The sequence below is a fragment of the Neofelis nebulosa genome, chromosome 2, assembly GCF_028018385.1.
Source record: "Neofelis nebulosa isolate mNeoNeb1 chromosome 2, mNeoNeb1.pri, whole genome shotgun sequence".
Taxonomy (NCBI): Eukaryota; Metazoa; Chordata; class Mammalia; order Carnivora; family Felidae; genus Neofelis; species Neofelis nebulosa.
The window spans coordinates 150,482,920-150,497,746 of NC_080783.1; the positions used below are offsets into that span (position 1 = coordinate 150,482,920).

The following is a 14,827-nucleotide window of genomic DNA, read 5'->3' on the forward strand; positions in this document are numbered from 1 at the left end:
CACAGGAGGGAGAATAGCTGCTGGCTCCCAAGGGGGAGTGGCAGAGATAGAGTGGAGAAGTGTGTGCACATTTCCATGGCTCAGGAAGCCTCCTGCTGGAGGCCAGTTCTCCATCGTGGCCTGCAACTCTTCTCTAGCAGTGCTCCCATGAAGGTCTCCTCATGGAGAACTGAGAAATGGGTAACACATGGCCCTTTGACACCTCTCTCCAAAAATAAAAAGAAAAACCCCTTTTCTAGTCTTCTTCCTCATGACTCTTGGGTCCCTCGGGTAGCCTGGAGTGTGGATAATTGACTAGAGGTTGCAGAAGTCTTTTGAATTCCTCCCACTATCAAGTCCTGTGTAGGTGGCATAGCTTATGGGTCACATGGAAACTGCTACTTTTTCCAGCTTTGGGTCTCCAGCTGAAATTTCAGTTAGAAAAATTCCCATTTTATGTGCTGTTAGAGCTGTGATTGCTATTATTTTTCAAGAGGTGAGCTGTATTCAGACTCAGTGTTTGCAAAGAGATAGGTGTATGGTTTTCCTCAGATTTGTGTATCAATGTGTACAACCCAATCCCTGGCAACTGCAGGGCATTCATTCAGACAAGCCTTGCTGGATGGATGTGCGTTCTTCCCGTGCCTTCTGCAATAATAGCAGTGAACACTTACTACTGTTTTCTCTGTGCCAGTTCCTGGCTAAGTGCTATAAACATTTTAACTCATTTAATCTCTGCTACAGTCCTCTAAGGTTGTTACAGTTTGTTCCCATTTTCCCTTTTATCAGTAGTTGCTCCTTAGAAGATATTTCTCACAACATTAGTTGTTTTTTCTTGGTGACAATTTTCATGTTCTAAATGTAACAGAGGAGCCCTTTTAAACCCATTCACTTATCCCCAATCTAGTTCCAGAGAAAATTTGACAAGTGGTAGCTCTACTTAAAAGAGCCCCAGGGGTGCCTGGGGTTGGCTCAGTCAGTTAAGCGTCCAACTCTTGATTTCAGCTCAGGTCACAATCTCACCATTTATGCGTTTGAGCCCCTCATCAGACTCTGCGCTGATGGTGCAGAGCCTGCTTCAGATCCTCTGTCTCCCTCTCTCTCTGCCCCTCCCCTGCTCTTGCTCACGCTTTCTCTCTCAAAATAAATAAACTTAAAAAAAAAAAAAAGAGGGTAATATGTCAAATGGAAATAAACTCAGTTACAAGAAGTTGGAGAGGTTTTGGAAACTCAAGCACATCATTATACAATTTCAAGATATGATTATTATAATATTTAGGTGTTTTACAAGTATTTTATATGCAAATTAATTTTGGATTATCCACCAGTATACTTGCTTCCACTGATGTGGATAATTAGGAGCTGTTGCTATGGTATTTAAACACTGACAGTAATCATGGATAATTGCTGGCGTAAAGGAAGGGTGTCAGGTTATTTTACACAACAGAATTTCAATTGGTATTTGTGAGTGTGCAAAAAAACAGAAGAAGGCCAATTTTCTGTAGCAAGGGAAACAAGGGAAAGTTAATTAATTGGTATTCTTTCATGCCTTGTGACCGCTAAACCATGTTTTTGAAATGAGGCCCCCTGTTTTTATTACACTAACATGTCTAGCAATAAGTGATAACGTTAACATTAAAATTTCCACATGCTCATGCTTTTAATCGAGACCCAGGGTCTCACATGAATAACAGTGTTGGAGGAGGTTATATATTTGGCTATAAGGAATCTATAAATGGGATCAGTGGTGAAATTGCTGGTGACAAAAGGCCTAGGAAGGGAAGGAGCAAGAGAGAAGTAGAAATACAGACTGAGATGACCCCTCGTGACAAAGAGAGAAGAGCTGAATTCACAGACTATTTCAAGGCCCCACTCCCAGTGGGTGAGGAGAGACCAATGGAGTGACAGAATTCATATCAAACAGAGGCTGGGAAACAGGAAGGTGAGGGGCTTCAGAGCTTCGGTTTCCTTTCTGGTAGAAGGATGTGTCCTCTACCAAATTCTCCTCTATCTCAAACTTTGTAGCTCCCATATATTGTATTATAGTAAAATTCATATCTATCTGTCTATATACTGGTTCCCATTTACTGAAAGTCTACTATTTGTCAGGTTCCTGAACTGAAAGCCTAATCCTAAAAGGTAGTTATCAGTATTCCCATTTTAAAAAGTTTATTTTATTTTATTTTTTCAATATATGAAGTTTATTGTCAAATTGGTTTCCATACAACACCCAGTGCTCATCCCAATAGGTACCCTCCTCAATACCCATCACCCACCCTGCCCTCCCTCCCACCCCCCATCAACCCTCAGTTTGTTCTCAGTTTTTAACAGTCTCTTATGCTTTGGCTCTCTCCCACTCTAACCTCCTTTTTTTTTTTTTTTTTTTTTTTTCCTTCCCCTCCCCCATGGGTTCCTGTTCAGTTTCTCAGGATCCACATAAGAGTGAGAACATATGGTATCTGTCTTTCTCTGTATGCCTTATTTCACTTAGCATCACACTCTCCAGTTCCATCCACGCTGCTACAAAGGGCCATATTTCATTCTTTCTCATTGCCACATACTACTCCATTGTGTATATAAACCACAATTTCTTTATCCATTCATCAGTTGATGGACATTTAGGCTCTTTCCATAATTTGGCTATTGTTGAGAGTGCTGCTATAAACATTGGGGTACAAGTGCCCCTATGCATCAGTACTCCTGTATCCCTTGGGTAAATTCCTAGCAGTGCTATTGCCAGGTCATAGGGTAGGTCTATTTTTAATTTAAAAAAGTTTTTTTTTAATGTTTATTTATTTTTGAAAGAGCACGCGCGAGAGAAAGCATGTGCACGAGTGGGGGAGGGACAGAGAGAGAGGGGACGGAGGATCCGACGTGCTGACAGCTCTGACAGCAGAGAGCCCTATGCAGGGCCCGAACTCACGAACTGTGAGATCATGACCTGAGCTGAAGTCGGATGCTCAACCAACTGAGCCACCCAGGTGCCCCGGTATTCCCGTTTTCAAGACAAGAACTGAAGCCTGGCAATGATACGAGCCTTACTCCAGATCTCATAGCTGGTAGTGGTGGAACTGGGATTTGAGCCCACGTGTCTTGATTCTATATTCCACTCCTTTTGTGCTACCTGTTTTTCTTTTTATTATTTTTTTCAACGTTTTTTTTTTTTTTTTAATTTATTTTTGGGACAGAGAGAGACAGACAGAGCATGAACGGGGGAGGGGCAGAGAGAGGGAGACACAGAATTGGAAGAAGGCTCCAGGCTCCGAGCCATCAGCCCAGAGCCTGACGCGGGGCTTGAACTCACAGACCGCGAGATCTTGACCTGGCTGAAGTCCGACGCTTAACCGACTGTGCCACCCAGGCGCCCCCTTTTTATTATTTTTTTAAAGTAATCTCTGCACCCAGTGTGGGACTCGAACTCACTACCTGAGATCAAGAATCTGATGCTTTACTGACTGAGCCAGCCAAGTGTCCCATGTAGGACCTGTTTAATGTATTATTAACCAGATGTTGAAATTCTATATAATGAAAGATGCCAAATTTTGAATCATTATATCTATAAATCATATTAGGTGCCTTTGTATCTAAAGGACTTGGAAATAATGGAAAATTTCAGAAACTTAAGTTGAATAGAATCTAGGTAGTTGTTCAATTGATAGCTATCATTCCTGGCAAACTAGGAAATCAGAGAAATACCCTCTTGACTCTCACGAGAACAAGAGAAGAATGTGAAGAGGCATAATTTTCCTACTGAAACTGTGGAATAAGCCAAACGTACATATTTCCACTGGGGTTAGAGGACGGCAATGACTTTTGTTTCTGAAATTTCACTTACGGTTTTTTTCTTCTCAAGTTCCAGCTCCATTTCCTTCTTTTCTTGTTCACGAATTTTCTTGCGCTGTTCTACATATTCCAGATGCTTGACTTCTCTTTCAAAGTAGTAGCTCATACTTGATGCCTGTTAGAAGCACAGGCCCGTGAGAGGGGAGCCCACATGGAAGTCCCCATATTCTTCACAGGGCTCTAGAAGAATTCCTGCTACTTTTAATTCATTAGGTGGCTTGCCTGCTTTGGGATACTGCCCATAGGCCCATTGCCAGAAGAGCGAGCTCAATGAGGGGGCTACTGTGCTTAGGTTCAGGGCCCTGCAAATCGGAGGATTCCATGAAAGGAGTGGGGTCAGAAAGAGAGAGCAACAAAAAATTACTATTTTGTAAAAGAAATACTCAGGGATTGATCTTTTCCCTTTTCTTGCTTCTCACTTCTAAGCCTGAGGAAAGGTTCATATCATCAACCAAACTTGGAAAACCCAGATGAGGTTATCAGTATAAACCCTAAAGGGACTGGAAGCAGAGCTGAGTTCCTGGTCCCCTGGAGGACTTAGTGTGCGCACATTAAGAACAGAAGCAGCAACGTCAGGAAAGAGACCTTGGGCAAGGAGGCCAAGGGAGGGAAACTTTCTGCTTGCCAGGAACTAGGCTGATGTTGGGACTTGTAATGGATTGCAATCTCTATATTTAATGTTGGCTGTTATGTATTTCTATTCTCTGATTTTCTTTTTATCTCCCAGTATTAACATTACTTGAAACCTTTGGGTGGTGCCTATAGAGGGGTAGAAGACTGCCCCCTCAGCCATGCTGCCTGCAGTACAAAAAGTTGGGGGGAGATGGGGTAGAGGTGGGTGATGGAGAGATGTATCAAAATGTTAACTGGGCCTCCAGGAAGGGCATCACTAAAATAGGAGTCCTGTGCTTCAGTTACAACCTGAGAATGATATCTTATGAATCCCCAAATCAATTCTTTGCTTTAAAAATGTTTTTAATGTTTTTATTTATGAGAGAGAGAGAAAGAGAGAGAGAGAGAGAGAGAGAGCAAGCGAGCATGATCAGGGGAGGGGCAGAGAGAGAGAGAGAGCCAGAGGATCTGAAGCGGGCTCTGCTGACAGCAGAGAGCCCACTGTGGGGCTCAAACTCACGAACTATGAGATCGTGACCTGAGCCGAAGTTAGACGCTTAACTGACTGAACCACCTAGGTGCCCCCAAATCAATTTTCTGAATCTGGGCTTCATTTACTTGCCTTCTCTTTCAGCACATTTGTTTTTTTGTGGTTCCAAGCTATGTAATTAATACAACAGAAATACATCCCCTTATTTTGGATTGTACTCTTCTTTTGTTTTCTCACATAGCAAAAATGCTGTCATTTCTAAACACTTCTAAAACATGCCTCAGCAATATCTGGTCACATAAATCCTCAGAGCCAAAAGTTACTAACCTCATTGGTGGAAGGGTGACTTAATGTCCAAGGAATTTCCAATATATGCAGTGTTCCATAATAATCAGCTATGGCTATAAATTGCTGCTTAGCTGAAAGATCCAGAAAATGGGGGAGAAAACAACTCAACAGTCAGAAATCCATACTGGAGGTTAAACGTGAAATGTGTTTGGTGTTGTGGTCTTCCAAATGACCTGTTGTGGTTACAGTAATCTTGGCATCTTCATCAGACATTAATGACTGAGGACCATATTAACGTATAAAAATCATCTTTTCCAGTTGATGACATGAAAGTGGAGACCCTGAGCCTTTGTCAGCCACCCTGCCCACTTCAAATCTTGTCTTCTTGGTGCTTATGTAAGGAGTGTGGCTCCTCACTGAGGTTGACCCTCTGTGTGGCTGGGCCACTGGGCAGACTTGAGAAGTGGAGATAACACAGGGAAAGATTTTCAAAGAAAAATCATGAAGCCAATTTTCACCAAAGACTCACTAAGGGCTAAAGGATACCACTATAAACACAAAGCATGTTTTTAAGAATTTTAATTTTCTATCTTATCATATGTTTTTTTTTTCTTTTTCTCATTCTCAGAAGGTTTGGTTTAAATTGTTAAATCCTAGACTCATAATCCCTGGATATGTACAAAAGCAATGTTTTGTAGCAAAGATGAAAAAAAAATACTCTGATGACACATATGACTAAGCAATAGCTGGACTGTGACATTCTAGAAATTTTGAAGACTGAATTTCTAAATGTAATATTTCAAAGAGAGAAATGCATGGAAAGACAATTTTATGCCTGTACACCTGTAAAAGGGAAACTTTTATTTTTTTATTTTAGAGAAAGAGAGAGAGAACATGCTAGTGGTTGTGAGGGGCAGAGGGATAGAGAGAGAGAACACCAAGCAGGCTCCATACTCAGTGCGGAGCCTGATGCTGGGCTCTTTCCCATGATCCTGGGATCATGACCTGAGCCAAAATCAAGAGTTGGACACAAATGACTGAGCCACCCAGGTGCCCTGAAACTTCTTTTAAAAGTGGCAAATATACTGGGTTTACATAGAAAGTAGCGCTTGGGTAAAACAAATAAATTAGGACAAAGGATATCAATTCCAGCTTTCCAAGGAAACATCCTCGAATTTCTGCTTGCTTTGTTATCCATGTTTTTTCCTCATAATTAGTTTAAAGGTTAAAGTTTAAATAGATAAATGACCCCAGAGAGTCATTTGATCTCATGAAAAGAACTGCTTGATATTGTCTAGGGAAAAGCCCCCCAAATTATAAAATATTGAAAATTTGTGACATAATGAAAAAATAAAGATACAAGAATGATTCCATTTGGGAAAAAAAGCAGCAAAAGGTAGCAAAGATTTATGGATCATCCTGTCTGACCTGGAGAAGATAAGGATGCTCTTCATTGTGTGGTTCAAAATCAGCCTCTGCTTCTCATACTAAATATGCCTCAGAAATAATCATTGATGAAGAAAACAATGAGAGAAACTCAGGTTGTATCCAAAGTTTGAGTGCAAGAAGAAAGGGGAAAGAAGGGAGGAGGAAGGATGGGGTGGGATGGACAGAAAAACAAAAACCTGAGAAAAAAAGATTAGAGACTTTCCAGATGAATGTCAAAATGTTCCTGAGTTACCCCCCAAGAAGCAAAATAACTTAGGTCATTTAATCAGAATTAACATACCAGTAAAAGTCCAGGGTTTGATGTAGGTGATCATGGTTATGCAGATGTTTTGTGACTGGGCTGGCTCATGGGTTTTCTCCAGAAGGTCCCAGATATCGATGTATCCATCTTCTCGGCCAATATAGAAGACTCCAGGCCTTGTCAGGGACCAGTGGCCTGCTGTGTACCTTTTTGGTGCACAGCATGACTGAAGGAGGGGTCCAGTCTTTAAACAAATTTTTAAAAAGACACATGAAAGCTTTTGTTATTACCTAATGTGTATTCATAATGATTTCCTTTAAGTACACTCAGATGGCTATGATCATGGAATAGCAGAAATTATGCCCACTCAGAACTCTCTTTTTCTTGTAGGGTTTTACATAATGCCAACTCTTTTTCTTCCTGTGTGTTTTTTGATGATTTTTTTTTCTTATTTGAGTTGCTTTTTAGAAAAGATCAAACCTTCCAGTCAAGCCGGAGATTGGTGGATGTTAGATAAATAAAGGTTATAAGGAAATTTTGCTTATGTCTTTATTTTGCTGTTGGGTGTCTGTTTCCCATGGAAACAACTTTGGCAGCCAGAAAAAGAGCAAATAGAAAGTCAGTTCCAGCTGTGCGCTGCATCCAATGCCTTATAAATCCTATTTGGAAAAGACTTTAGACCAGCAAAGCATTACAAGATCATCTTCTCTTTTCTTTACCATGGATAATTTGTCCTCTTTGGGGGTTTTCATACAGAGAAAAAATCAGAATGTGCTTTCTTCCCACTGTCCTGCTCCACTTGGCGATTAAGTGTACCCATTTACCTCCTTATATCTGAAGAGACTAAACTAAACCGTGGGGCTGTTTCCCACCGTCCAAGACATGTATAAGAAACTTTCTTGTGGAGAATGAAGAATGTTTCAGATTCATGGACTCCTTAGAGGTGACACTCCAATTCTGTTCTTGCCCACCTTGCCCAGCTCCTTCCATTTCTGTGGGTAACCAGGTTCCTGACCCCTGAATAGTCTATGGACAATCTTGCCTAAATTTTCTTTTTCTTTAATTACAAAACTGATACTTTTTCACTGTAAAAAAAAAAAAATTGAACACATGGAAGTACATTGGTATAAAGTAGAAGTCCTTTTGTGGATGGTTGCTTTAAGTAGTTTACAATTATTTCAACGACAATCTGATATATATGTTCACACAGTTATTTGTGTAAGTTAGAGTTTGAGAAGTGAAAGAGTTAGGTCAAAGAATATGTATATGTATATTTTATCACTTTATTTAAAGAATATATATATTCTTGGGGCTCCTGGGTGGCTCAGTCGGTTAAGCATCCAACTTCAGCTCAGATCATGATCTCGCAGTTCATGGGTTTGAGCCCTGCATCAGGCTCTGTGCTGACAGCTCAGAGCCTGGAGCCTGCTTTGGATTCTGTGTCTCCCTCTCTGTCTGCTCCTCCCCCACTCATGCTCTGTCTATCTCTGTCTCAAAAATAAATAAACATTAATTTTTTTTAAATAAATAAAAAATAAAAAAGAATTTATATATATTCTTTATTAAAGAATATGGATATTTTTATTCATTTTATTCAAAGAATATATATTCTTTGCTAAAGAATATGTATTTGTATAAATATAAATTTATTATTATGTATGTGATTATTTTTCAAAGAATATATAAATATTACAGCTATGAAATAAAAAATATATATTTCAAATTTTGATAATATTTTTTTAAGTTTATTTATTTATTTTGAGAGAGAGAGCATGAGAAGAGAAAGGGCAGAGAGAGGGAGAGAGAGAATCCCAAGCAGGCTTTGTGGTGTCATTGCAGAACCTGACTTGGGGCTTGAACCCATGAGTCATGAGATCATGACCTGAGCTGAAACCAAGAGATGGATGCTTAACCGACTGAGCCACCCAGGCACCCCAGATTTTGATAAATCTTCTTAAATTGCACACTGAAGAGACATGCCATACTGATTTTCACACACCCTTGCTTCACTGGATTTTATCAGTCTTTCCAGTTTTTGGCAATTTAATTTCTATTTGCCTGGAACCAGGCCCTCTCCTAATCCTGGCTGCCAGAATTCTGGCACTGGCCCACTGTGGCCCATGCATGTGTCTGGTCTCCTGGCAACAGACAGACCCCTTAGCTTGCTTACTCCCCCATTCTAAACCTGTGGACATATTCCTGGTGCAGAAGCAAAGTTGACAGACCCAATGCTTCTCCTTGGACTTCAGACAGTAACTAGCATTCCATCGTGTATTTTAAGGGGGAGGAAAACCATAAAGCCAATCAACCGCCCACAATACATATTGTGAAGAAAAGACTGTTAGATCTTAGCAAGAGACGTAAATATTGTTTCCTTCCCTCAGGAAAGAAAGGCAAATTGTTGTGTTTTCAAAGGCTTACAGTGGTTCTGTTGACAAGCTGGACCCCAAGCTATCTGTTCTAATTTCTCTAAAAAGTGTCCCCAGGGCTCTGTTATGTCAGAACAGTCTGTTGTTCCCATTGTCTTTCTCAGTAACAAAGGACCACACACCCACTCTTCCATTTTTCAGGCAACTTACCGTAATGCCTTCTTTCCAGATGGCCAGGTTCCATCCTCCAATGGTGAGGATAATGTCCTTGTAAAAAGGTGACCTCTGAACAGTGTGGACAGCTCCATCATGGACGGCGTAAAGGTTCACTGGCTTCTTTGCTGTTGGGGTGGAAAAGGCCATTTCATCGTTAATAATAGTGTTTACATTCCCGCATGATGGATGGTCAGACCTCCAGTAGACGGACAGGTCCTGATTAATGGGCTCCAAGAGTAGATAACCAGAGGTCAGTTGGGGTAAATGAATCTGTCAAGGGACAGCTCTTCCTCTTTTTATGGAAAGTCCAGAGAATTTCCATCAAGGTCATTTTTCCAGTTCAAAGGAATACTTCATGTTCTTATTTATTTATTCATGCATTCATTTAGTTGCTCAAAATATATTTGTGGATTGCCCATATGTACCTATAGGTACTGTAGATGGCTGGGTAAACGATGATTAATAAATGAACGTGATACCGCCAGCATGGAGCTTACAGTCTAATGGAAAAGACAGATACTCAATAAACAATATCCAATATCCAATAAACAAATCCCAAAGTATATAATAAAAATATGTTAAAAGTGTTCTGGGGGGGAAATTACAAGATAGATAACAAGGGACATCCATAATTTGAATTGAATGAGCAGAAACGACTTCTCTGAAGATGAGTCCTTTAGTCCTTTGTAGCACTTTGGTGTGGGAACATTTTAATGTAGAGGAATATTCCAGACTGGGGGAACAACACACACTGGAGTCCTGTGGAGAGAAGTGCTTAGTGCCTTTATACATTTGAGGAAGACAGTAAGACTGAAGTCTGGTAATCCCAGCATGAGACATATGAAACAGACAGGGACCAGGAGGGTCCAGACCATGCAGGCCCTTGTAGGACAGGAGTTTAGATTATTTTCTAAGCATAATGTGTTTCAAAAAAGGCCTTTAGGCCCAGAAGACAATCTGACTGATTTCCAAAGATTCTCTGACTGCTGTGAAGAGAATGGATTAACAACAGGTAGAAGAAAAGAGAGGACTCCATAGGAAGTAGTTCTGGTGAAAGAGCATGGTGGCTTGGAGGAAGGTACATGGAGAAGAGTGGATGATCAAGAAATATTTGCAAGCTGGAATTGACAAGACTTAGAAATGGCTTGAGCAGGACGGCTGAGAATGACTGGCTTCTGGCAGGAGCAACCAGCTCAGTGGAGTTTCCATTTATTGCCACTAGGAACACTAAAGGGGAAGCAGGTTTGGACATTAAGATCAAGAGTTCCCTTTAGTCTCTGCTCCAACCCAGGGGTCCTCCTTTCCCCTAAGGTGTCTACCCCACCATTGCTTGGGTCTCCTCTCCCCCAGGTCTGGCTGCAGAGCTGGCTCCTCCCCACTCCTTGCTGCCCACACCCACTGCAGGGATGGCCACAAAGATAAGAGCCTATCTAGGCCAAACCATGATGTCTGACTACTTTATATCCAAATCATGAACTTATTGTGAATCCCATCATATTGATAGCTATGTGAAAGCTGGATTTTTTTTTTCTCGGAACCCCATGGAAACATTAAGCAGAAACACACACACACACACACACACCCCTACTGAATCTTGCTCATAAAGTAGAATTTCAAAGAGATATTTGTCCACTCATATTCATAGCAGCATTATTTGCAATAGCCGAAATGTGGAAGCAACCCAAGTGTCCGTGAACAGATGAGGGAATAAACAAAATATGACACACACATACAATGGAATATTATTCATCCTTCCAAAGGAAGGACATTCCAACATATGCTACAACATGGGTAAAACTTGAGGATATTCTGTTTAGGGAAAGAAACCAGTCACAAAGATACTGCACGATTCCACTTACGTGAGGTATCTACAGTAACCACACTCATAGAGACAAAACATAAATGGTGGCTGCCAGAGGCTGAGGGGAGAGGGGAATAGGAGCTAGTGTTTCACTGGTGCAGAGTTTTAGTTTTACAAAATGGAAACAGTCCTGGAGATTGGTTGCACAACAATGTGAACGTACTCAATAGTACATTATCAACTTAAAAATAGTTAAGATGGTAAATTTCACATTTATGTATATTTTGCCACAGTCTAAAAATTATTATATTATTATTATATCTTTTCCTTCCCTTTATACTTTTAAGGACCTTTAGTTCCATTTAGCAATGAATAGAGCTGTCCTTAAGTTATTAACTGGAGTACCAGCGGCCCTAGGCCAAGTTGCTATGAGAAAATTACAATAAACAAAGAAGTAGTTTTCAGAATCATTATCTAATGCAGGATTCAGGACAGTGATGTGATTAAGAGCATAGAGCGCCTAGGTTGAAACCCTGGCGATGCTACCCCACAGGGTTGCTGTGAGGATTAGTGAACTAATCCATGGAAAGTACTTGGAAGAGTGCCTGAAACATGGCATGTGCCCATTTGTGAGTAGAGCACATGAAATAATTATGTCAATTGTCATCATTCACCTGCATTTTTTTTTTTTCTGGCTTGTCACTTAGATCATCTGGAAATTTTGTTTGATTTGGACTTCTTTATCACACATATCTCATTCAGGGTAATATATCTTTCAGAACCTTTTTCTTAGAAGAGGAAATTCTCCTTCCTGCCTTGTTGTTGATAAGAATATGGGGTTCCTAGCAAATCAAGAAGGACTGGGTCCCAGTAACGGCCTCATCTTTACTCAGGCACACTCCATGGTGTTTATGAAAAACATTAGGCTGGCAGCTCCTAAGGAAAACACTGCCAGTTCACAGAATGTAATAAGGAAAGCAGTGCACAATTTAGAGAGTCTATACATTGAATTTCTGTGAATCTCAACCATTATTCAATGGGAACAACAGTGTTGTTTGGCTTTCCATGTTACAAAATGCTTGACTGATGATTTTAAAGTATTTTAAAGTATTGTGATGATTTAAAAGTAGACTTCAAGTAAGTGGTTAAAGCTATTTCCCATTTTTTGTTGTTGTTGTTGTTGTTGTTGTTTGTTTTTGCAGTGAACTATATGTCAAAAAATTAAAAGCAACTCTTCTTCTTTACTAACCCACATCCCATTGGTCACAAAATCCTGCCATGGTGACTGCTAACTCTCTCTTATATTTCCTCTGCTGCACATCCCTGTTACCATGCCTGTACTTAGTCCTCTCCATCTCTCATCTAGATTATTGCTGGTGGTCATCCTACTTCTACTGTAAGTCACACCAATAAATTAATCCAGCTTATGCTTTCCTGCCAGAGTGATTTTCTGATTATACTGGTGGCACCAGGATAAGGTTCAGAGCTTATTAGGCACTCAAGGCTCTTAGCCATTTGGACTCAATTGTCCTTCCTGGTACCTCTCCTGCTGCCCTTTCTATGGGCTATGCTTTGGCTAGGAGATCACCCTGTTTCCTAATTGTCCACTGCTCTTTTGGGCTTCCATGTTTTTGCATTTATTATTCCTTCTACTTAGCATGTCTTTCTTCAACTGGAAAATTGCAATCCACCCTTTAAGATCCAGTTCAACTATCTCTCTTCAGTGGAGCCCTTTCTTAATAGCACAAGAGAGTTGGTCCCTTTCTGGGTTCCCATATCACTCTGTGTTTGCTTCTAACCATAGCACTAATGACAGTGTAATGTCATCATTTGTTTATGTTTTTGGCTTTTCTAATAGATCATGGAACTCCTCTGGGAGAGGATAATATCTTGTTCATCTTTTTTTTTTTTAATGTTTATTTCTTTTGAGAGAGAGAGAGAGAGAGAGAGAGTGAGTGCTCACACACCTGGGCAGAGGAGGGGCAGAGAGAGAGGGAGAGAGAATCCTACACACCATGAGATTATGACCTGAGCCAAAATCAAGAGTTGGATGGTTAACCAACTGAGCCACACAGGCACCCTGATATCTTGTTCATCTTTGCATCCCCAGTGTCTGGCACAGATTAGGTTATCATTAATGAATTGATGAATGAATGAAAGTAAGAAAGAAAGAAAAAACATCAGTAAGTTTCAAACATAAACTCTTGGGTTTCTAAGTTTATTGTCATTGGTTATTCTATAAATGGAATAAAATCCATTTAAAATAAATAACTAGCCCTTTTTGTCAGGGTTCACCTCCAAAGCAGTTTAAGAATCTGACTCTATGGTAAGACCCCAAGAAAGTCTCTGAGATCAGATAGAACACCAGTGCATAACCAATTCATGGCATCAAGGTCTCGATTTGTGTCCCATCAGGACAGTAGAGACAGTTGCCATGTGCATGCAATATGTGCACAATTAATATTCATGACTTATTGAATAAACAGATACATGAATAAGCATACAAGTAGCTGAATGTAATTCATTACATCTGATATATAATTTTGAGTTCAACTTTTAAATCATGGAATTCAAAATGAATAGAAAGTGGAAAATCAGTCTCAGTTCTGCAAGCATTTGACCTTTCCTTGGGTCACATCTGATTCTCTCTCAATGTCCCACTCTCACCACTAACACACATTTGGGTTTCTGGCCGGAAGTTCTAGGTCAGAAAACTGGGAGTACTTTTGTTTCCAGGTTAATATGGCTACCCTGGAGGCAGTGCTGGGAAAGCAAGCCTTCCCAGGTCTAAGGCAGACTCCACTCTGCCAAGCCAGACTCAGTAGATAGAAGTGGAGAGAGTGAAGTTTGAGGCAGAGACCTGAGACCCAGCAGTTTTCCCCTGCAGGCTGTATCTCTGACCTCCGACTCCTTTCAGTCACTCACATGCCCACTGTCCTAACCTCCGGTAGGACTGACCAGTACCCCTTGTGCAAACCTAGCCTGGCTGCTCCACCTCACTGCTCCATGGTATTCTAGCAGTCCCAGCAGCTGCCTCTTCCTGTGCTTATGGTTATTCCACATTTTGAAGTGTGGCTCGAATAAGTTTTCGTGCCAAAATAAAATCCAAGCCTTTAAATAAGTAGTTGTAATTGTAGCAAACCTCAAGGCTCTGAGCTTTGACAGGGAGCTTAGCTTATTGGGGAGCCTGAACTCTTGATTCCTGCTCAGAGCTATGCGTGGCCCCCATATGTCTGCTCAGCTGCCCAGAGTGTGGGGCCCTGGGAACGGAGGAACACATGGACAGCACCAGTCCCGGCCTGAGAGCAGAGTCCTACTGCTGCTTCTTCATACTGTTCTGAAGTTGTCAAGATCATTGTAAACTTAGCTTATAATTTCACATCGGTTAGTATTTTTCATGTAGATGAGCTACCAAATAGTTGAATTATTTAGACAGCAACTAATTAAAAATTAAGATATTTTAAATTATCTTAGTCATTTAAGCATCAATAGATCAGTACTCCTCAAATTTAGAGGTGAAAACAAATTACATGGTGAAT

General features: G+C 40.6%; 1 protein-coding gene and 1 long non-coding RNA gene across 4 annotated transcripts in view; one reads left to right on the forward strand and one right to left on the reverse strand.

The window, feature by feature from the left end:
- The window catches only part of LOC131504460 (uncharacterized), a 43,672-nt gene that overhangs the window by 15,624 nt on the left and 13,221 nt on the right, over positions 1-14,827 (forward strand). The window lies entirely within an intron of this gene.
- The window catches only part of DNAI3 (dynein axonemal intermediate chain 3), a 95,282-nt gene that overhangs the window by 438 nt on the left and 80,017 nt on the right, over positions 1-14,827 (reverse strand). For all 3 annotated transcript variants that reach the window (XM_058716768.1, XM_058716767.1, XM_058716766.1), the window contains exons 19-22: positions 9,482-9,612; positions 6,942-7,146; positions 5,252-5,343; positions 3,815-3,937 (exon numbers count right to left, since the gene is read on the reverse strand). In XM_058716768.1, coding sequence (XP_058572751.1) covers positions 3,815-3,937; positions 5,252-5,343; positions 6,942-7,146; positions 9,482-9,612 — 551 coding nt within the window. The remainder of the gene's footprint in view (positions 1-3,814; positions 3,938-5,251; positions 5,344-6,941; positions 7,147-9,481; positions 9,613-14,827) is intronic.